The 24,531-nt window shown below is 42.7% G+C and overlaps 1 protein-coding gene across 3 annotated transcripts in view; it reads right to left on the bottom strand.

Annotated features, from left to right (window-relative positions):
• Nucleotides 1-24,531, bottom strand: part of ARID5B (AT-rich interaction domain 5B) — a 178,514-nt gene that overhangs the window by 135,466 nt on the left and 18,517 nt on the right. For all 3 annotated transcript variants that reach the window (XM_083740267.1, XM_083740266.1, XM_083740268.1), the window contains exon 3: nucleotides 7,969-8,194. In XM_083740267.1, the coding sequence (XP_083596393.1) occupies nucleotides 7,969-8,194 (226 nt within the window). The remainder of the gene's footprint in view (nucleotides 1-7,968; nucleotides 8,195-24,531) is intronic.

The raw sequence follows: 24,531 nt of genomic DNA, 5'->3' as shown, positions 1-24,531 counted from the left end.
GTTGTCAGGGCATTTAATAAACACAGTAGCTTCTCACAATTAACTAAGCCATTGCCTGCAAAATCAGCTTAAAACTTGTTACTGAGAGCAAGAGAACAATGCCACCAACAATAAAACCCAGGGAGACTGCCAACGACTGTCCAATTCAAAAACCCAGTTTTCAAATCTGCAGCTAAGGAAACAACCCATCAGTCTACTCATTAAAGTAGTAATTTACTCCAACTGATCATTAGACAGAACATGGATATTACGATTTATTTATACATTATTAGGAATCTATTTTACATAATGGGTGAAGGGTTGTTTTTTGCACTTCTAGCTTTCTTATCACTCTGAAAAGAGGTCAAGAATAGAAAGTGAAAGTTATAAAGCATGGTCAGAGCAGGGTCTAACAATTCCACTTCACAGAGCTTAGGCAGGTGTTAACCTGCTTGCAGACAAATTTTGGTGTCAGGTACCTGTGGCATGACAGAAATAATTTAAGCCAATGTTTATTCAATTTATGATTTATTTATTTTTAATGAAAAAAATACTTGTCAAAACTGAGCAGCTAAGTGGTTGTTTATAGGCCTGGTCTTGTGTGTGAGAGCAACAGCCAGTTAACAGGTAAGAAACTAACGTCTAATGATTTGCTGTGCAACATCGAAGGCACACCCACACAGCCATATCTAAAAGGGTGCGGTGATAGCCCTGGATACAATGACAACTTCTATAAATTTACATACTGGGTTAGTTTACAGCTGGTAGCTGAATCCTACTTTAGTGATTGGATCAGCCTTGTTCCGCCTGTGCCCTCAATTTCCTAACCTAGGCAACCCATAGTTTGCCATAACATTAAAACCAGTAAACTATGGCTTGAGCTTGCTCTCCAAATGAGAACTGGAATCCCACTTCCAATTGTGACATTGGACTGCAAGCATAGCCCACACTTTGCTGAGATGCTATTTTGCCATGATGTCCAAACCAACATACAGAATATGCTCACATGTTGAAAACTGGTTTTCTGTCTCTTTTACATATACAGATGGAGCAATCATCACGGGATAAAACAAAGTACGAAACCCAGTTTGCAACACCAGTGTGGCGGGTACCTCAAAGGGGGGCGGGAAGGAGGAATGTGCATTTTCCACAAGAGGATTTACACCATTTTTAAGCTGAAATACCAGAGAAACTGTGGTGCAGACATATCCTCAACTTTTGAACCAGAGATATCATGGACTTTTGTCTGAACCCACATAGGTAACGATTTTCAATCATTCAAACGAAAACCAAACAAATATGTGAGTTTAAGCTGCTGTTGTGCCGAAATCAGCCATCAAATTTCTAGAAAGTTTTCCTCCTCTACGGAAGAGGCTTTGATTTTTATGTCTATTTCTCATGGTGGATGTAAGGTTGGGCTTCTCTTGCTCTTGAGAGATGGCAGAAGACTTCCAGCAGATGTTTCTCCAGCCTTCCCAATTGCCTGTAATTCCTGATCTTAAAAAGCCCCCAGCAGGAGAAGCTGCCCTGCAATGTCTTCCTCTCAACCTTTATTTGGGGGAGACGAGCATAGGCGCCGACTCCATGGGGCCTGAGGGGGCCCGAGCCCCCTCAAAAATTTGTTTGGGGGGGCAGAGCCCCCCCAATAATTTAAGAAAATTATTACCGTAAATTTCGCTCTATAACACGCAGATTTTTTCTCCTAAAAAGTAAGGGGAAATGTCTGTGCGTGTTATTGAGCGAATGTGTGGTCCCTGGAGCTGACTCGCCAGAGCGCAGGGGCAAAAATAGGCAAAAATCAGGCAAAAATCAGATCGGGCGGTCGGGCGGAGGGAAGGCGGAAGCTGCTGCTTTCCTGCATTCTGCCTCAGGGTCTTACTGCCCACCCGCTTCTGTTGCTGCGTTTGCTCAAACTCAACAAAGAGCAGGGAATCCCCTGCCCTCCTGGCAAGCAGAGGGTTAAGGAAAGGATCGAGTCCTTCCTTCTAATTCTTTCCTAGTCACACTGCGTGCAGGCTCCAGCCCACCACCTCCTCCTCTCCGTGCTCTAGGGACTCACAGGCAGCCGAAAAACAGGTGGGAGAGAGAGAGAGGGCTGGCTTGGGGGGGGGACTTTTGCCTTCCTTTCCTCCCCCCCACCCCATTAAACTCCTCCCCTGCATTCTTAGCCAGCTGCTTCTCCGCACACCCCTCTTGTGCTTCTTGTCCCTTCTGTGTTTTTCCTTCCCTCCCTATTTAAAACGTGGTGACAAAGCACGGATCCACATGGATCCTCAGGATTTTTGCATTGGGTCACCCTAAATTCATCATCAGATCACATTACATGTCCATGGCTACAGTCTGTACCAAAAAAATCACGCACCCACTGTTGCCTGGGGCTGCAATGGTGCAAAAACGTGGTTACAAAGCATGAATCCACAGGATCTTTGCACTGGGTCACCCCAAATTCACCATCAGATAACATAGCATGTCCATGGCTACAGCCTGCACCAAAAAAATCACGCACCCACTGTTGCCTAGGGTCACAGTGGTGCAAAAACGTGGTTACAAAGCACGGATCCACATGGATCCTCAGGATCTTTGCATTGGGTCACCCCAAATTCACCATCAGATCACATAGCATGTCCATGGCTACATCTTGCACCAAAAAAATCACGCACCCACTGTTGCCTAGGGTCACAGTGGTGCAAAAACGTGGTTACAAAGCATGGATCCACATGGATCCTCAGGATTTTTGCATTGGGCTACTCCAAACTCACTGTCAGATATTAAAAATCTTTATAAAATAGAGAATTAAATACATACAGAATGTTAATTTTTCAGTTTTGAAATATTAGTACTAGTTTAGTACTGTATTTCTATATTACTATAGTACTGTATTAGTTATTTTCAAATACTTAAATATTTTTAGGGTGTAAGACCCAATTAAAGCCCGTTATTTACATACAGTATTACAGTATTTACATACAGTATTAGGCATACTGTATTAACTTTATTAACTGTATTAAAGCATTAACTTTGAGATATTATTTTTATTTAATGAACCCTCAGCTTAAATTAGCTATTTCACTTAATCAAAGTGCTATTACTGTTAGACAGCAATATTTTATGTTTTATTCTTTTAATGATAGTTTAGGATTTATTTAAATATCATTTCAGTCTTTTCAGAGCTATATATTCACTGCTCTGTAATAGTCTATAAGCATAATTGTTACTGTAAATTAAATTAGCTTTTTACGAAAATACCATGCGTGTTTATGTTTTGTTTCTTTTTTCAAAGCCAAAAAGTGTTTCAGGCTTGTCGAGTTTCCCGGAGTGTGGAGTTATAGAGAGTCGAGTTTTCGGGGTTCTAATGTTGATCATATGACTCTAAAATACTTTTAAAAAACTTTAAAACTCACTAATTTTCATCTAAAATTTAGAAAACTTCCCGGGGCAGGACCCCGGTATGGGCTCCCCCAATATTTTTTATAAGTCGGCGCCCCTGGAGACGAGACCCGTACAGTCAACAAGTTTCTTTTTAAGGGAAGCACAAATCACTGGAGAAGTACAGGCCACTGCAGAGATGCTTTGCAGAATGAAAGAAAAGTCATTTACAAAAAGATTCCTTGGCCACCTTGAAAATAAGCTATACAGAACAAAAGCTACACCCCACCCCTGAGAATTTCTCCAAAATTTTCTTTCCCCCAGCATAATGTTCAAGTTCAGTTTCTCTTCTCGTAAACCCATGGAGAATATTCAAAAGTGGGGGGGGACACACCACAAGACAAATATTTGGCACAGCACGAGTTCAAATGGCACAAAGGGGGGTTAAATTGGCTATACTACAGCACCCCAATAAATTGAGCCCTTGAGAGCTAAATTAGGTAATTCCCCTACACCTCTTCCTAACCATCTGAGTTCTGAATCCTCTCTCTTTTTTTCTTTTTCTAAAGGCATGTTTGGCGATGAAGCCATTCATAACTGCCTATCCACAGACAGTTTGTGGTGGTGTAATTGACAGTGAGCCCACTGCAAAAAAATAATAAAAATGAAAATGCTGTTTTAATAACCTTATCCTAAAACACATTTTGTTGTATGCCTCAAAGGGTTTCAATAAAAAAACCCCAACCTGCAGAGACATATTTTCTTGGCTTAAACACCAATCCAGAGGATATAAATGTAGTCCAGCTATAATGACATATTTATAGGCCTATAAAGCTTACACTACAGCTTTCATACTTCACTTAAAGGAACTCTGTAAGAAGCAGTGTTATATAAAATAATTTGATTTCCCCCCTTTGCAGACGGTAGACCAAGCAATGAAGATACATATGTATTTTTCAAAAAATCAACTTCCCCATCTTTAATAGACACGTTTGCACTGCATAGTTGCGAAAAAATCTGGAAAATGAATAACCCATCAGTCAGCTATTTTCTTCTGCTTTACCAAATATGGATATCCAAGTTCATTTGCTTTTTTTTAAAAAAAAACCCTTTCAATGATTTTGAAGACAAAAACAAAGCAAAACAAAAACCCACACAACTAGAGGCCCTACAAGTGAGTGATTTAATCAGACCAATTCTTCTGGAAAAACAGGTTCCCATGCTCATTATGAATAATACATTCCACAACCAAATCTATTTTTATCTGCACAGTATTGTTGCTTTTCTGTTATTTTGATAAACAAACAAAAGAAATAGCCTTATTTATGCACACCAATCCACAACGCCCTTACTACGAAGTTGTGCCTTGGGCTTGGATGGGGTTTCTCTGAAGTAAAGGAACAGAGGGGGACAGGGGCTAAGCCAGAGGTTTTACCTCACGGGTAGCCAATGTACTGTTCTCCTGATAAAACTCCCATTATGCCTGATCATTGGCCACACTGGCTAAGGCTGGATAGAAGTCGTAGTCCAACCCAAATGACACAGAGAGCACAGCAGCCATTTTGGGGGCTACAATCTCGCACGGGTCACCGCCCCACAAGATGGCATCCTGGTTTTTCACCTCAAAATGTTAGACGGTATGCATTATCATGCAACATCTATCATGCTTCTGAAGGAAAGTTATACTCAGATGAATTTATACCGATTGCATAGCAGCCACACAATTCTCAGAATGTTGGAGGTGGCATGTGAAGTCTCGACAAACATCAAGACTCGCTGCAGTTACGGAGCCGTGATTCTATACGCATTTACGATCCAATGACTACCCTAAAGTAAACCCTATGGAACTCAGTGAGCTTACTCCCAGCTCACTGTGTATAGGACGGCCGCCATCTTTGGAAGCACCCACCACAAGGTCTTAGAACCTGCTTCTAAGTAAGCATGCCAGAACACACACTACTGCTTCCCAGATTTAACAGATGCAGTTGGGAGCTTTCAATCCCAGCTACCGGGAACGATCCAGAAAAAAGATAAACACCCTTAAGGCTAATTAAAATAGGACATAATGGCACAGTTAACATGTGCTAATACCAGAAGGGCTTAAGGTGCACCCAGCCCAGGGCTATGTGCACTTTATTAACATTAAATTTCCTGGCAGCAAAGATTCTGTACCAAGAACATCTGGATTCTGCGCCCTCTATAAATTACGCAAATTTGGCTAAATTGCATTATTTTGCATAATTTATTATGGCTTTTTGCAAGTCATAGGGGAGCATAAGGAGCTATGAAAAATGCTAAAACTCTGCTGTCAGTCATTCAAAATATTATTGTCACCCCTCTTGTTAAGATTTGAGCAAGCACTGACTGCAAAGTTTGAAAGGTATGTTCATAAGGACTAGAAACTTTTAAAAAAGAAAAGAAAGATGATGTTCTCAAGAAACTGAATTCTGCACCCAGTACCACCACATGCCATGCTTTCTCCATCCTCCTGCAGAATCACAACAGAAACACAGTGATGGCATAATAGCCATGTATCTGGGAGCAGTAGGTAGCAGGATATGTGCTGATTTCACGTGGGAAAAGATGTGTAAAATGGCAGAAGGGATGCAACATTCATTCTCTCAAAGGGAAAACACTATCTATTTGAATGTCAAAAGCCACGAAGAGTAAGATTTATCCTTAAATGGGAAAAGTCTAATAGAATTTAATTGGGATGAAAAAGTAAGTTCCAACAGAGGGCTGAAAGGGGCCAAAATTACTTTACATTTCTTGCCCGTCTTCTGATTACTCTGTGAACTGTTTGATTTACTCTCACATCCTCAGTTTACTGGTCTAAAGGTATTTTTTTTAAAAAAATCACACCAGACTTCATCTTAGGGATGGGCCAATCTATTTCTAGCCCATGTCACTTTAGCAAATATTCATTCACAAACCTGCTCAATAAATGGCATTTTTAAAAAAATTGGACAGACCTTCACATTGAAATGAGAATTCAAACACATATTTCTGAATGCATCGCCTCACAAAATAAACATTTATAAATGTATTTTATATAAAAAATACACATTTTAAATGTAAGTTGATGCATTTTTCTCTTTTTGAGCTAAGAACTGCATCACAAAGAATGAAATCCAAGGGGTGACTATGTTCTAATCGGCACATTAGAACAAGAGATGAAAATCACGTCAGTTTGCAATGGAATTTCCAAAGAACAGCCTCTTCAAATGCCCTTGATGCAACAGTGCATGTACAGATTTTAAATGGAGTGCACTGGTGGCCTAATAACAAATTGCAATACCCTGCATAAACTGTCCCTGGTCTAAATACCACTAAAGAAATGTATACTTTATATAGATACAGTATATATAGATATATAACTTCCCGTCAACAACGCTACATCTATTTATACCCAGTAACAACTTAACCTTGTATTCAATACACGCCGAAGGCAATTGTCTCACTGGGATGGCAAGGCATGCGTTTTCACTTTTAATTTCTTATCTCCTATTTATGGCTTACCCTTGGAGTTATTTAAACATCACCTTTTCAAAAACAACAACAACTGGGCAGGTACAGCTTCTTGCAACTCAACTGTGGAATCAATACACTTCCCCTTCTGCAATGTGCAGGACAGGGGAGGGGGTGATAAAATCTATGACGCGCATCCAAAGAACTGCACAAGTAGGTCAAGACACTGTGTTGGTGTGTTCTGGGTATCCCAACACACTAAAGGGGGCTTCTGTTGTAGAAATGGCAGGCATCAACGATACAGCTGAAACTATTGAAACTGAGGGGACTTTCAGCAACAACGGGTTCATTAGGGATGGTGTACGACATGGAATGACTTTTTATTATGCCTCGTGTTAATCAGTTGGAAGGAACCCGGGCCACACCAAAACACCTTGGTTCAGCTTTTACTACAGATGCTTTTTGCCATGTTAGATCCCAGAACAAAAGAGAAACAGATAGTTCTATGGGGCTCATCATTCTTTGAAGTCAAAGTGTGTGACCGTCAAGTTACATGGGATCTAGGGCCAGCCCTAATATTAGGCAGAGCAAGGTGGCCACCTCAGGTGGTTGGAACATGTGGGGCAGGCAGCAGTGACATCCTCCTGATCCCCCAAAGCAATCTGGCCATTCCTGTGCCTTGGAGGACAGAGCAGCATGTGTCCTGCAACCTGTTTCCCTTGAGGGTGGTGAAGGATGCCGTCCTGTCACCAGTGTTGAACTTCAGTCTAGTCAAGTTCTGTGCACGGAATGGGACGCTTCAGGTGGTAAGACGTCTTACACCGGCTCTGACAAGATGACATCGAAGGAGCTAGTTTAGGCATGCTTAGTAGGGTTATTTTAAAACTCCCCACCTCCCATCTTTGCCCTGCTGACCCCTCGAGCAATATTACAACCTGATGTCAGAAGCTCCTTATATAGCAGCTTGATGTATAACACTGCGTGTGCAGAGGGGGATGAGGTTTATTTGAGGTACACAATCACAAAGCGGAGATGGTTGCCAGATTTTTTAGATCCCAGCCACATGCCTCTTTATCCAACAGACAAGCACAATGGAAAAGCTGTCCAACCAAGAGTCGCAGCACCCATCGCATAGGAGGTGAACTGTGTACTTACCAAGGTCAGCCTTTTCCTTCAAAATGTCTCTAAAGTTGAGGCCGCTGTTGTGTGTGGTTTGCCTGAACCTGCTCAGCGCTTCCTTCTGGCCATTCTTTCCCAGTTCCGTAGGTCTAATGGCTTCACCCCGGAGTCCACATTTCCATTTGGAGAAATCTGCCTGGGCCCATTTGGCCAAGTCTTCGAGCTTCACCGTGACCTTCTCTGAAGCAGCAACAACTTCATCCTGCAAGAGACAACCAAGAGAGGGTCACATTTGGCTCCGCAATACACGGCAAAGGTTATTGCTCTGAGTCTGTGGCGTCTGCTTACAGCCGTTTCGATAAAGCTTTTGCCAGGTTCATTTTCACCACCACTGAAACAGAGCATCCTAACCAAGAGGAGATCGGTAAATTTGTGGGTGCCTGCTTTTGTGTGAAATAACTTTTCCTGTACCTCTTCCTCTTTCACTTTCTCAGACACACTCACGCACATCACCCACACAGTGCTCAGAAATAGCATTCACATACCAACAACAATTTAATAGGGTGGCCACCAGTGCAATACCAAAAAGAGGCAATGCACCACAACAAATAAAGGGCAAAAAGAGGGTGCCGATTTTAATAAAACCTGTGTATTCCACTTTCTACATAGAGGTGCAAATTTGGAAACAACAGCTATCATTAAAATGGAAATACAATGCGGCTCACCACACTGGGGGAAAGCGACCAGGTGACCTGCTCAACAGATGCTCATTTGTGATGGGAAACCCTCAAGGCCTCTGGCTCTCCCTTCCTGCAAAGACTCTCCTCCCTGAAAGAGAGGGGAGTGGTTGTGGACGGGAGCCCGAGCACTGCTCCTAGCAGGGGGCGTTGCCCCCTGCCTCCAGCTCACCTGGCTGGCACTCACGCCCCCCCCCAGTGGCCGTCCAACCAGGTGCCATGGGGGGGCGTGTCCAGCAGCCTTTATGCTGCAGTGCCAGCCTCCCCCCCGGCCTCATTTCTCTTTGTCGTCCTGGGCGAGTCACCCACCCTCCACTCCCTTTGAATTAGGGCTTAGGTCATTGGCCTTGCTATGGACCTTAGGTTGGTCGCCCCGGTTGCCCGGGGGGCCTGGTAGGAGTTTTTCCATTTGGCATTAGGCTTTTTGGTTTTTTCGCCTACCTCGTAGCAATCGTCACAACTTTTTGGTGGTATTGGTGGGTAGGTTAGGCATTGGAATAATGTGTTGTGGTGTGTCGAAGTGCTAGGTGTGGCCATCGCCTATGCCTTCAATTTCTAGGGGTATTCCGTTAATGGAATCTGGCGGTCGTGTATTCCGTCCGAAGCCTGCTTGGCGGGAGGCCATGGCACGACCCTCGGTGACATCAGGGGTGAGCCTATAGTTGGATTAGCATCAACAGGTGATGAACCCCTGGTGAATAAACCCACTTGTTTCGCGATCCAATGCCTAAGCCAATACCTTTTCATTGCTGTAATCAATAAGGTTGTGGCCTTTTCTAGCCCATTAACCTTATATCACGTGTCCCTGTGTCTTTATTTTACTTCGCGGGGGTCGGGTCCTCGAACCACAATTATTCTATCTGCAAACCAGGCTTGGAACAGATAGCTCTTGGAGCAGAAGATTCCTTCAAACAGAGATCTGGCCTCCAAGGGTCCTTCTCATGTAGGAAAGTCCTCTGCAAAGTAGGGCACAAGGCCACTCTACCAGAAGTGGCTCGCTGGGTGGGGCGGAGCTGCTATTCTAGTTTCCTGTTAGATGGGTCCCTGTTGCTCACCAGGATGGAGGGAGCAAAGGAGGTGGTGGGGAAGTTGACATCTGCTTGTGCCCGCTACACAACACACAAGCTAAAAGTTGATAAACACCATTTCTGTCTACTGCTTCCACCCAACACCAAACAAACTCATCTTTCCCTAGGTTAACATGCTGACACTTTTGCTTTAACGTTTTGAGTGGTTGGAATGCTCATAAACATTCAGTGACATCTTGGCAGCTGAGCCCATGGCTACAAAGGTCTTAATTCAATATATTGAAGCAAGAGCTCTTACAGCCAATTGCTACAGAGATTTTTTTCAAAGATTGCAGCATTTTACTTTGGTTATTTCTTCCTTTGCCAAGTCGATTTGATCGGGGAGGGAGTAAATTGGCAAAAGCACTATTCCACAAATCTGTGTGTTTTCTGCATTAATCTGATCCCGCATTCAAATACATCTATAGTAAATGCCTTAAAAGATTAAGCTGGCTTTTCATCATCAATAGATATAGCAACATCACATCTGTGGATATTTTCATTTTTAGTGGATCTGTTATTTAAGCCAACTTTTTACATGATAAAAAATATATACTGTACAGTGGTACCTCTAGTTATGAACTTAATTCGTTCTGGAAGTCCATTCTTAACCTGAAACTGTTCTTAACTAGAGGTGTGCTTTCGCTAATGGAGCCTCTTGCTGCCGCTGCACTGCCGGCACACAATTTCCATTCTCATCCTGGGGTAAAGCTCTCAGCTCAAGGTAACTCTTCTAGGTTAGCGGGGTTTGTAACCTGAAGCGTTTGAAACCTGAGGTATTTGTAACTCGAGGTACCACTGTATATCCATGAATATCAGGCAGAGCTGGCCCAACCATGAGGCTGGTTCAGGCGCCAGAAGTCCCCCAGACAGCATGCCCATAGGTGCCCCACCAACTCCTTCTTCGCCTCTGCCATTGGTGGAGAAGCATCGCCATCATCGGTGCCAATTTTAGGAAGGATGGTGAGATCTTGCAGAGCACTCAAGATCTCACACGGTTTTTGGTGAAATCTCACCCCAAATTGGTGTGCCCTTGCTGAAATTTGGCACCGGTGGTGCTGCTGCTTCTCTGTCAGTAGCAGATGGGGCAGGGCATGGGGCAGTGACCAAAGCGGGTATATGGTGGCAGGAGCAGCAGGGCAAAACAGCGCTTCCTGATTCACCTCAAGCGGAAAAATGGGACGTGCCTCCCCTGATATCTAGAAAGATATTTGAAATCAGGAGATATATACATGTATTCTGGGCACTGCCTTAAGTGCACTTTTTGAAAATGCAATTAACCTGCAAAGGTTAAAAAAAAAAAAATCATAGCCAGATGACTAATGGTTCTAGCTAGTCCTCACATAAATGATCTTAAGTAAATATGGGATTCCTGGAACTCTGACTCACTAGAAAATTCCTCTGTTTATGGTACAGTTTCCCTGGCTTATATACAAATATTGAATTTAAGTCTTATCCTAAAAATTAAATGAAACTGTGATGTAATCCCAAAAGAAATACTACAGAAATTCTACAAGTTTCCTACCAAAAGAAACTGGCACATTCTCAGGTTTCCTGCACATGTTTTCGAGATCAGAAACTAACAATACTCCCCCTGCCCGCATCCCTCCTGCCTTTAAACATATATTTTATAGAAAAGCTGCTTAAATTTAGTTGAGCCTGCAGAGAATACACATGAAATAAGTACCTCTCTCTCTTTTAAAAATTATCATAACAGATCGTGTTACAACATAGAAAACATGAAATAAGCGCTTGGAGCTGTAACCTTCCAGGAAAAATACCAGCTCGTTTCACCCATGATGAATAAGCAAAACTGTGTTTTACAGAACTCACAAAGGTAGTAAAGGAGCAAAATGCAAAATGCTATAGTAGCAAAACCAACATTCCATGATTTAAGTCAGACACTTGAAACAATCAGGATGCAGCAACTCAGGGAGTGCTGAGGAGTCAGTGATTTTAATAGAGTAACTCTAGAATAAATTAACTGGGGATTTGTAGCTTCAAATCTACCTGCCTTGCATTCATTATTGAACTAATGGACATGAAGTGCTTTGAACTCCCAAACAGGCGGAATAATACAAAGTATTATTGTTATTGTTATTATTATGTTTAGGGAAGCTTTTAATGTTTGATGTATTATAGTATTTTAATATTTTTTTGGAAGCTGCCCAGAGTGGCTGGGGAAGCCCAGCCAGATGGGCAGGGTATACGGTAAATAAATTATTATTATTATTATTATTATTATTATTATTATTATTATTACATCATATGTGTTTTCTTGCAACTTCAAAATTCCACCTCATATTTTTATCTTGCCCTTTCCCCCAGGAACTCTTCTGGTAGCAGCCATGGGGTTCATCCCCATATTATCCTCACTACAGACTTGTAAAGTAGGTTCATGATCATTACAGTCCATTCCATTTAGGGCAAATGGGGCATTGCCCCACCACCATCTGTCTGCCTTCCAGTGGCGTAGCGTGGGTTGTCAGCACCCGGGGCAAGGCAAGTAATTTGCGCCCCCTAACCCGTGGATTTGTGCCCCCTAACCCATGGATTTGCGCCCCTAACCCGTGGATTTGTGCCCCCTAACCCTAACCCCCAGATGTTGCTCCTGGTGCGGCCGGCCCCCCCTGCACCCCCCACGCTACGCCACTGCTGCCTTCTTACTTACAACCAGTCAGGGAGTGGCTGTCATAGCTCCTGGCCTTACCTGCTGCTTGGACTCTCTGTCTACTCCCTACCAGTTGCAAAGGGGACCAGTCAACACTATTCACAGCTAAAATATGGGACTGGCCCAACGATAAACAATATGGGTCATCACTGAATGGGGATTTGACTCTGGGCCTCTGCGGCACAACTCAAAAACGTTCTGTCCACCACCCCTGGGATGGACTACATGGGTCACTCCAGATATGGCTTGATTCCACTCCCATCAGCCCCAGCCAGCATGGCCAATGGTCAGGGATGATACAAGCTGTAGTTCAGTAATATCTGGAGGGTACCATGTTAAGCACCCTGCCTCGCATCATACCCTCCAACGTCCTATTCCATCTGACTGGGTTGTCACTCTGAATGCCACACTGGGGCAGCTTCCAACATCTATAAAAACCATAACATTGAACATTTAAAACTTCCCTATACAGGGCTGCCTTCAGATGTCTTTTAAAGCTTGTACAGTTTCTTATCTCCTTGGGTTGGGGGCTGCATACCTCCAACATTTCTCCGATGAAAATAGGGACATCCCAAGGAAAAGCGGGACATTCCAGGATCAAATCAGAAACCAGGACAGCTTTTGTAAATCTGGGACTGTTCTTGGGAAGTAGGGACACTTGGAGGGTCTGTTACACTATACTGTATAATCCTTTGTATACAGCAGATAATAATAATAATTTATTATTTATACCCCGCCCATCTGGCTGGGTTTCCCCAGCCACTCTGCGTGGCTTCCGACAGAACACTAAAATACAATAACCTATTCAACATTAAAAGCTTCCCTAAACAGCAGCAGCCGACAGTGGGGTAGGGTAGAAGCACTCAAGTGACCTTCCAGCAGGTGAGTCACTACTGCCAACCACGAGGGGAAGGATGGTGGTGAGATCGGCACGGTGCAAAGGTAATGGCCAATCCAGTCCAGCGCTCCTGCCAATGTGTTTGCGCCATGCCACCCTCCCCAGCACCTCGCCTCTCCCCCGCCAGGTAAGCGCCTCTGCCCCACCATACCATCTGCCACATGCATGGCTCACTCATGCATGTGCAAACCCTTGGTTCCTCCCTGAGTCAGCCCCATTGGAAAACAATGCTTTCAATGCTACAAATGTTCTACCTCCAGTGTCCTATCTCTGGTGGCCCATCCAGCCATGCAAATCATCACCTGATGTTACATCAGCAAGTGAGGAAGATACATGACTGTGAATCAGCCCTCAGACAAGGCAAAAAGGAGACACGGTTGTTATTACAAAAGGATAAAGGCATGAACTGGCTCCCATCTGTTTTAACACATGCATTCCTCTGGTAATAAGATATTGCTTAACAGCCAACCAAATGAAGAAAACATGGGGGAGGGCTATTATGAGAGGTTACCCCCAGTACTTTTTCTTTTGGGGAGGAAAAGCGGATTAAAACACACACACACACACCAAAAAAAAAAACCCTTCCCCCATTTTGTGACTAATAATGTTTGAACAAGGAGTCATCTCCTGCTAGATATCGATCAAATATTTGGTCAAAAATAAAAGGCAAGATTGTGGGCTTAGGATGCAGTAGAAGTACATTTTCTATGATCTTCAACTAAACCGTGGAAACAGTGCCTTAACTTCCTGCCTGTCGGTAATCTTGTCAACACTGCAAAGTATGTTGTAGTGGGTACCTAGAGAGTTGGCAGAGCATAGTATCTAAAAGCACAATGTGTGAGCTGGCATGTCCATTCCTTGATAATATCTCACCTCAGCCACTGACTTGCTAAGCAGCCTCAGTCCAGCCACTATGATCTCAGACTCAGCCCCCTTCTGTCTAACATTATGGGGATAACAATACTGGCCCTACTTCAAATGGGGAGCCTGTGACCCCCCCACCTCAGATGTTGCTGGATTACAGTTCCCATCATCTCTGACCTGTGGTCACCCTGCTTGGGGCTGGGGGTGAGAGCTTAAGTCCAACAACGTCATTATTATTAGTATTGTTGTCATTTATATACCGCCATTCATCCCAAGATCTCAGGGCAGTTCAAAATATAGGTTCCCCGCTCTTGCTTTAGATAGTGTGTGTAAAGGGCTTTTACCACTTTTTTAAAAAAGCACTAAAAATGCTAATTATTAACTAACTTGTTTGTGGTAATTAGAATCTCTCTTCTTTGTCACAGTTCTCATAAATTACTGCTATAAATTACCATTATTTGATCAATATTTAACCAAGTCAATTGATCAAACATTGTCTGAAAAGACAGCCAGTGCTACCTACAGTCCCTGCCCACCCCCAAAAGAACCATCATCTGTTGCATACATTAATGTCTTATATATGCTCATTCTATAATGTATGAAGCAAGCTTAATGGGCCAAGGTGCCGCAAACACACACACACACACACATCCACAGACAGCATTTTAAGGACCCTCTGCATAAGATTGTCTGTCTGTGCACAATTAAGCCTTAAGCATCAGCTTTTTGAAAACACTCAGCAATGCAAAGGTTATGATAAGCAGCTATTTTTCATAAAACCCAGAGATCCAGATCAAATGTGGCCTTGGTTAAAGTGCTCTTTTCCAAAGTAGCTGTTATGACCAAATTATTATTGCTTCCATTACCAGTTTGTTCACATCCTTTCCAAGAATTGCTATGACTAACTTTTGGTTGGCATTCAAAGCAAGCAAAGCAAACAATTTAATAACCAAAAGACAAGTACAATCATTACTACATCATCAATGAATAATCCTGTTATTGAGAATACAACCTTTATACTCATAGACTCTGAGACATACAAAGTACACACAGAGACTATAAACTCTGTACTGCCGTGAAAATAACTATTTCCCTTCTCCTACCAGCTCAACACACACTCCCTGCCAAATTTATTTCGTAATACATTCATGGTTTAGTTGAGAAATCTAATAAAAAGTGGAACCTTGAAATATCAGAAGCTACATAAAAGTACAGAGCCATTCGCACCACACATTTAAAGCAATACTAGTACCTCACTTTAACAGGCACTGCTTTCCCCAAAGAATCTGGGGAACTGTAGTTTGTCATGGATGCTGGGAGTTTCTAAAAGGTAAAGGTAAAGGACTCCTGACAGTTAAGTGCAGTCGCAGACAATTCTGGGGTTGTGCCGCTCATCTCGCTTTACAGGCTGAGGGAGCCGGCGTTTTGTCCGCTGACAGTTTTTCCGGGTCATGTGGCCAGCATGGCTGAGCGGCTTCTGGGGAAACCAGAGCAGTGCATGGAAACACCATTTACCTTCCCGCCGGAGCGGTACCTATTTGTGTACTTGCACTTTTTGGTGTGCTTTCGAACTGCTGGGTTGGCAGGAGCAGGGACCGAGTAACGGGAGCTCACCCCGTCGCGGGGATTCGAACCGCTGACCTTCTGATCAGCAAGCACAAGAGGCTCAGTGGTTGAGACCATGAAAACAGCACCATCTGCATATCCCAAGTTGCTAGGGAGTTGTTAGGAGACCCCTATTTGTCTCACAGAGCTACATTTCCAGAATTACTGGAAAGGCTAGAAACCTGCCATTAAAAAAAGATGCAATTATGTCGATTCTATAAAATGAAAGCCAGAGTCCTCAATTAACCCAATTTGTTTGGAGGACAGGTGATGTTGCTCGGGGAGAACTGTGGAATATGGAGTCCTGTGCACAGCTTTCAAATATCATGCTGTTTGTTTATTTAATTCTTTTGACCCTCCATCCTGTATCTGAAGTCTGAAGGTGTGTCACAACTTTTTTAAAAAATAACAACAGCAGCATAAATTAATATGTCAAAATGTGCAACCCATCTTCTGAATTAAAATATAGATAGATTTGCCATTCTCAACCTCATTTTATGACAAATCATTTTATATAAATCTTTGGGAGGCTTTGCCCAAGTGGAAAAAAAAAGATTGCAACATTTGTCTCTGTGTGCTAATCTATCTGAATCTAGAAGTCCCTGTTGCAACACAGTGCAACAATGAGGTCTGCTGAAATGTGACTTGTCAAATGCGCTCATCAATCAATAAGTGAAGGTTGACTTTGTTAGAAGTATGGTAGTGCATTTTTATTTGCCAGGAAGTTAATTTTAGAATCCCCATCATTTTTATTTATTTTTAAAGCATGATCTACACACTAGGAGTCATGAGACCAGTGTGCGCGTGTGTTTAGCTTTTTAGAAAGCTGTCGTTTTAAGCACAGAGGTAACAAAATCTAGGGTTTTCAAATTCACCTTCAAATTAATCCTTCTGGAATTTCACATTTCACATTTTCTTTTAATTATTAATGTAAAATCAAGGCCTACACCTCACAATATGGCAAAGCAAACACTATGAGTGTGGAATGTGTATGATTTGTGGCCAGCCACACTGCACAGAGAGGGAAAGCTGTGCAGCGCCTCTCCAGTGAAGCAAAGCCTCCGGAGTGCGGCGGGAGCTCCCGCCGCACTCCGAAGGCTTCGCGTTGCTTTCGCTGAAGCCTGGAGAGCGAGAGGGGTCGGTGCGCACTGACCCCTCTCACTCTCCAGGCTTCAGCGAAAGCAACGCGAAGCCTCCGGAGCACGGTGGGAGCACTCCCACTGCACTTCAGAGGCTTCACGTTGCTTTCGCTGAAGCCATGGAGCCTGCATTCGCTCCATAAGACTCACACACATTTCCCCTTAATTTTTGGAGGAGGGGAAAGTGCATCTCATAGAGCGAAAAATACGGTAAATAACAAAACAAGAAACAACAACCATTATTATTTTTATTGAATAGGATGTTCCTACTTTCATTGGAGCAATGTTGGAGGGTATGCAGAAAGTCACCCACCCTCTAAAGCAGTAGTTCCCAATTAGGGGTCTGGGGACCCTTGAGGGTTTGTGGAATGCACCCAGGGGGTCTGCAGTCTCATCCCTTGCCTCTCCCCCAACTAATTTTTTGTCATTTTTGCATAGTAATATTTTTATGGTCTGTTTTTTAGTGTTCCAAAAATCCTTTGCTTATTAGGGGCTACCTCACATTTTGTTCAAAAAATTGCTTTGCTGAGGTAACTACCTTAGAGTTATCAAAATTTTCAAAAGTAGAGGGTCCTTGGCCTGGCTTTTGAAAAATAGGGGGTCCTCAGTAATTAGCTAATTGGGAATGACTGCTCTAAGGTAAGTGGTGGGAAACAAGCTTCCGCAGGGGAAACCTGATGAAAATCGCCAAGAGTGGGAACTTCTGCATAGAGTTCCACTCATGAACCTCATGTTCCAACCCATTATGTATGATTACAAGGTTTGCTCAGCCATGATGAGCCCTCACGGGAAGGTTGCGGGTAAACGGTGCATTCTCGACCTCACCTACAAAACATGGGAAGAGAGATGAGGACCAGGCCTTTCAAAGGCTTTGTAAGCATAAATCAAATCCTTCAGAGTGTGGGAATTAATTAAAATCTTTAAAATTAGCCATCTTGCTAGGATACAAAACCAGAAACATTTAGGATTGGCAGCAGCTAAAGCATTTCAGGTACTACAGTTATTACAAGCATCTTGTAGGCAAATAATTATTTTGTCTAATTGCCTATTTAGACTGAAGATTATGCTGCTAAAAAATGGCTAATTATCTTCAGGTATGAGAAATACAGCATCCCTCTGGTACTATAATGTTCCAAGTTTTCTTCTTGTTCTAAATATGCTGTGAAAAGGCGAAACTACAATCAGGGCTGTAGGTATTCTCGGGGACTGTGAGCTGTTTTGGTTCAGTCTCTAGTTATTTAAATGCCATTTAACATGCTGAGAATCTCAAGGTTCCTTCAGATGACCTGTTTATTGAGCATTCATGCTGATCCGCTTGCACAGAGCTTATTCAGGAGTTAGACTGCATCTGGTCTTTACTGACTATTTGTTTTGATTTGTTTGCAGGTCTGTTATGACAGTGAGCATTTGTCCTGCATGAATCCTGATTAGCTTGTGGGGTATTTATACATCTTCCTGTTGGGCATTTGCTAATCCCACACTTTTCAATGCATTTCTCCATCACTTTACAAACTGCAAAAGGACTGGTTCTTTTTTTAAATATAGAATTTGTTGTGCCAAGGTGACACAGCCCTGTAATCTGCTTTGATTGTGCAAACCTAAAGCTCAAATCCATCCCGCAAAATAGTGATAGTCTGGATATACTTTCAGCTTCTTTTCTGCCCCCTCCCCTCCCCATTTCTTTGGCAAAGCAATTCTCTATCCCTCCTGACCCCAGGGGAAAGTGTGTGTGTGTGTGTGTGTGTGTGTGTGTGTGTGTGTAATCCGTATCTATATGCCTATGAAGAATGGTGTTCTCTGGGTGGATTACAAACAACTTAAACAACAAAATAAAATAATCATTAAAGAAGAATAAATGCAGTTTACACATTCCAGTTACTGTCTGTAAAAGTAGTCACCCATGACCATTGCACATATCTCCTCCCACATTTCACACCTAATACCTTTGGCACTAAATGACAAACAGCTGCTATGGGTTCCATGCCACTAAATAAAAAATATGATCTAGCAACTTACCAAAAGCTCCATCTGCACTATCCATTTAAAGCAGTATCGTATCTAAACAGTCAAGGCTTCCTCCCACAATGAATCCTGGGAACTGTAGTCTGTTAAGAGTGCTGCGTGTTGTTAAAAGCCTTCTATTCCTCTTGCCTGACTTGTCATAGGGGAGATTGTGGATGGGTGAGAGAGGGAACTGGCCAGGAACCCAGGCAGATGATAGAGAGACCTCCAGTTCTGGGGCAGGATTGTCCAAGTCCAATGGTCCCTCGAGGTTATTGGAGCAGCCCCTCCAAGTGTCCCTATTTTCCAGGGACAGTCCCGGGTTTACAAAAGCCATGCTGGTTTCTGATTTGATCCCAGAATGACCCACTTTTTATTAGGGCGTCCTAAATGTTGGAGGGTATGGAATAGGATGTCCCTATTTTTGTCAGAGAAATGTTGGAGGGTATGTTGGAGCCATGTGGAGATTTGCTGGAGGGTCCTGCTCACCTTGCTCCTCATCAGAGAAGACCCCAGGTTTGAGATCTGGGCAGGGCTGCACCCTGACCGAGAATCTGAGCTTTTAGAGATCAATATTTTTTTAAAAAATGAATATTCCACTGCTGCTGCAATTACCAACAGCAACACAGCACAAATGGGACCACTGTGCAGTTTCAGGGAGTTTTGTTTAGAGTCTTGCAACCATACAGACCAACAACAAGGCCCCATCAGAGGCACGAACTTCCCACTTTTAACTTAATGGGGTGTTAACTTCAAAGCCTGTGTGTGACCATTTCAATGTCAGGCAATTAAGACTCCCTAAAATACAAACACTCAGCTTGAGTCATTAAAGGAAACATAAAGAGGCAGCTAAGCCCAATTTATTTTCGACTCCAATGGGTCCACACAGAGGTGAAAAAGCCTTGAATGTAACAAACAAAAAAGCGGGGGGGGGGGGGGGGGAGGGACACACACCCAACAACCCTCAAACAAAAATTGCCAAAGGAAAGTGTACATATTTACTCACTGAACAGCTACTAATCTTCCCATTTGAAGTTAAAGGACTTTTCACTCTGTCACGAGCAAAATACAAATGACAGATCACTTGCATTCGCTTTAATGCACAAGACAAAACATGCTGCAGATATAAGAGTGGCCTCTTATTGTGGATTATTTGACAAGATAGGCATTAAGCTGGCTATCAACATTGTACTCGCGTTGCATAATCACTTAAAGGCCGCAAGGAAGGACAAATCAACCCTTTTGCAGAACTTCACCTTAAACACCAACCATGTAATTTTGGGCATGGCGCCTCTTGACGTAGTCTTATTTTTTCCCTTAACTCTGCTCACCTTGGGCTTGGCTTCAAAGCCTATGGAAAAAAATGGAAAACATCCCCATACATTTCAATCACCCCTGTTTTCCTGGGGAGAGTCCCAGTTCCTCACTTCCTTATATTCATCCCTTGAATATCACTGTCCCAGTTTTGCCTTTCGGGGAGATTTTGAGAGTGGTTTTAAGAGCATTTTGTCAATGTATTGGGACACGACATATGCCATCTTGGCAGGTTTCAACATGCTGTCCCTGGGTCTTTCAAAGTGAAACGATGCAATGCACAAAGAGGGGGAGACTTTGGTAACAGGGCTCCCTGGGGGAAGACAAATTTTGGCAGCACCCCTCCCTAAATATATCTTATTTTCACAATAATTCCTTTTGGTGCAATTGCTTTTTATGGATCTTCTCAGTAGGTACCCATAAAAATATAGGTATCATTAACATTATCATTATTTTTGCACCCACTCAACTTGGTGCCCTGTGTGGGGGAACTGCCCACACTTCCCTAAATCTGCTGCTGGCACACAACATTTAAATGCACATGTGTGAATATATACAGGACAATTATATCTTTCCAGTAAATCCTGAAGACAAACAATCCTCTTTGCTTTAAATTCATGGGACTAGACCCAACTTGGAGCTAAGCTGAGTCTTTGTAACTTGTCTGCCACAGACAAGTGGCATTGCTAGCCCACTGTTTCAGATAAAACACACATGTAAACATGTCTACCCAGATAGCAATACAGAATATTCCTGGAGCACTAATCCTTAGAGAGACAACTGCAGAGCTACAACCACATTAGAGAGTCATCATCTATGAAAACCTTGCAGGGTATGCAGTCATTAAGTCCACAAACTTTATGATGCTGACTGCCCTGACCTAAATGCATGAGTTCATAGACAACCAAGGGTAAAGACACACAGACATTAGCTACAGTATTATGGAAGTCGTTTTTGACTCCCTTCCTGCATTATCTTCCACATGACTGGAAACATATTGAGGGGGAGAGCACAGCCATGCCCACTGGCCCTGTTTTTCATCCCACCCCCCACTTTTCATGCAGGGAATGGGACACAACTTTGAGCTTGTGGGGAAAGGCTCTCTCCCAGTTACCAATGGGAGTTTTCATTCCAAGGCTCATAGGGACCACTTATGGAGTTCTGTCTTTAACTGGTTCCAGTTTAAGAGTAAATGCTGATCTTGGGTGCCTATTGGGCGGGGAGGGACAGAACGATCATCCCCTTTTATTTTAGACCACATATGATCACCTTTCTCTCTATTATGGGGTAACACCAACAAATGCTATTAAAATATTCTGGTTCTTTTGCAATTTAATCTTGATTATATCATGTACCAGGCTTTGAAAGTTGCTTTTCATTTACAGTATTTCACCCCCTTCCTTCCCATCAACCCTAAAAATGAATCCCTTATGCTTCTGTCTAATCAGTCTTAAATTTGCACTTGCAGAGGTTTTTAATTCACTTATGACTTGATACGGAGAAACACCCAATATGAGAAAAGGCAAGCATTTTGTTTCAAATATGTGTTGTAAAGGTAGACAGTTCTCATTAAGGGCTAGGAACCCTTTTTTACTCATCATGTCAACTCCTTGCCTACAGGAGTGACTCAGGTCTCAGTTGGTTAATTAATGGTTTTACATTCCAGCACAAAATGATCCCAGATGGAAAGCTTTGATTAGAATGCACAGAAATATTTATTCTGGTCAGATACATTTCATAAGAACTAGTTTGACTACTGTAGTATCACCAGCGTGGTTTCAGTGAGATTAATAGCCATATATAATGCTAAAAGGCATACTGAACTCTGTAGTGTGCATCCGGGTTGCCTCACAAAACTTTCTGTTCCCTGTACATGTGAGCAGTAGTCAAATCAGAATCCAAGCATGCGATTACATGGAGAAACACAGTTAGGAGATTATACGCAGAGATCAACAGCAGCTCCCACTGAACTCCCAGTGGGCTGTGTTCACACAGCACATTAAAGCATTGTTAATGCTGTAACTATGGTTTGCTTCAAACAGGCAGAATGCTGGTCCACACTGCTCAAAAGTCCCCCACTTCCCTCCTGGCTATACCATATGGGAAGCCACAAGCCTTGACTTGTCATCTTATCCCAACCTGGGCTCGTGGTTTGTTTGGGGCAAACAAATTCCAAGCCTAGTTTCCGACAGACACACCAAGACTTGTGATTTGTTTCTCCCAGCATCATGCAGCCGGGAGCCATAGAGGAGTCAAGTGATGACTGTAGGCAATCCTGTGAAGAAGCAACAGGAGTGTGAACTATCCCCAACCATCCTAGAAATTATGGTTGTGCAAGGATTCAAAATTAAAATTAAGGCCTAAGTCTTATTTATTAAGGCCAGAAACTTTACCCCTTTGCTTCAATAGGGCTGAGTCAACATGGTTAGGATTGTATGGTAAGACACACAATTGCTATTAATGGATCTCTTTTGCTACCTGTTTCAAATATAGCTTTAAGGCCGCTCCCAAATAGGCAAAGAACCAAATAGACAAGACATTTTAAAAGGTTGATTTTTTTTTTTTATTGTACCTTCCAAACAGTGGTACTAAATGTCAATGATACTAAAACTGTGACCTATGGACCAAATAGACAATGGTGTGCTCTCAAGCCACTCACAAAAGTACAGGTTATTGTGGGGTGGGGTAATGTTTCTTTAATAATCAGTGATCAACACTGAATGAAGACTTTTTCAGAGGTAGGTGTACTGAATGTGCCATGTGAAGGCAAATGGGGAAATGGTGCTTGATAGAAGGTGGATGAGGTCTCCATGCATTCTGCATCACTGAGACAATTCTCAGTCGAGAAGACTGAAGATTTGCTGACCTAGATCATCTTCGAGATTACCGAACATATTCCATATCTTCACGGTTATATCAGAAAAAACAACTTTCTTTTCTTTTCTTTTTTCTTTCTTTTTTTTGAGGGGGGGGGGTTCAGAGCATGTGGAACACCATCTTCCAACCTTACTTTTTTGAGCAAAGTATAATGGAAAATAAATTACAACTGATTGCTCCTTTGCAGCAGCTGAGGTTAGGTTTGCAATTATTCAGCACAGCCAATTACTCTTTGCAAGGAGTTGCCTTTAGCATAAGACATGCTATGACAGGTAAGTGGCTTTGGCGATAGCACACTTCTGAAAGAGATCCCTGTATTGCAGGGACTAAATGACCCTCGTACTCTCTTCCAACTCTACAATTCTATGATTCTATGAATAAGGCACAGTGAAGTGACGGGTCTCCAAAGGGAATGGCTCTTTTTAAACATCCACAAGACTAAGATCTGGTAATGAAACCTGGCTCCCAATATTTGACTGCAGATGGATGATGATGGTGGTGATGAAGATGATGATAGAACCTTTAAGACCAGGTCCTTGTGGATAACCATATCCACATTTCCTCAAGCTGCCCTTAACCTACCATACTCCATGACTGCTCTGTCACTGCCACACCGCAGTCCACTCAAGTTCTTCCCCTGATCTGCAACATTCGGACCTGGATCCTGACCAATCTGAATCTACCTCTAGCAACTTGGCAACCCTGTCTTTATATTGCTGCTCCCTTTAAGCAAGATGACAGCAAAACAGAGATGTTAATAACCACGCACACATGCAGGAACTTGGTATGTATATATGGTGACAGATGACTTACACAAATCTTTAGAAGATTAAAGGAATCGGCTGTATTGCATTGATGTCACCTGTAATTATATTTCTACAAAGACGTGAAGAACCACCCAGGCTGCATGCTTACTTTATGTATTTAAATACCCAACAACAGTAAATGCAGATTAAGTATTTATTTACCTGCTCACTTTCAGGTTGTTTTTTTTAAAAAATACTGCCCGTCTATACAAATCAGCACTACCATAGACTAATGTCTCAGAGACTGAGCAGAGAGACAGCTGAGATCTTATATCTTAGCCAAATCAGTCAACCTTATGCAAGCCAGTACAGTATTTAATGTCAGCCTCAGTCCTTTCAGCCCCAGACTATCCCTATTGTGCAATATAGGGGTGAGAACACTGGCCCTCCTTCTAAGAGTGTTGTAAAAATCTCTCAGTAATCCTTAAGTGCTTTCAATACTCAAAACATACTGTTTTAATCCCTTGTGGCAATGCCCCCAGAGCATATGTAGTAAGGTTACCAGACGCCCCTGTTTCCCGGGGATAGTCCCCGATGTACAAATCAGTCCCCATACAAAATCCACTGAAGTTGAAAAGTGTCCCCAGATTCATTGAAAAAAATCTGGTAACCTTAATATG

The sequence above is a fragment of the Podarcis gaigeae genome (genome assembly GCF_964106915.1).
Source record: "Podarcis gaigeae genome assembly, chromosome: 5".
NCBI lineage: Eukaryota > Metazoa > Chordata > Lepidosauria > Squamata > Lacertidae > Podarcis > Podarcis gaigeae.
The sequence above is the reverse complement of the archived record's forward strand: the minus strand, read 5'-3'. Positions and strand labels throughout refer to the sequence as shown.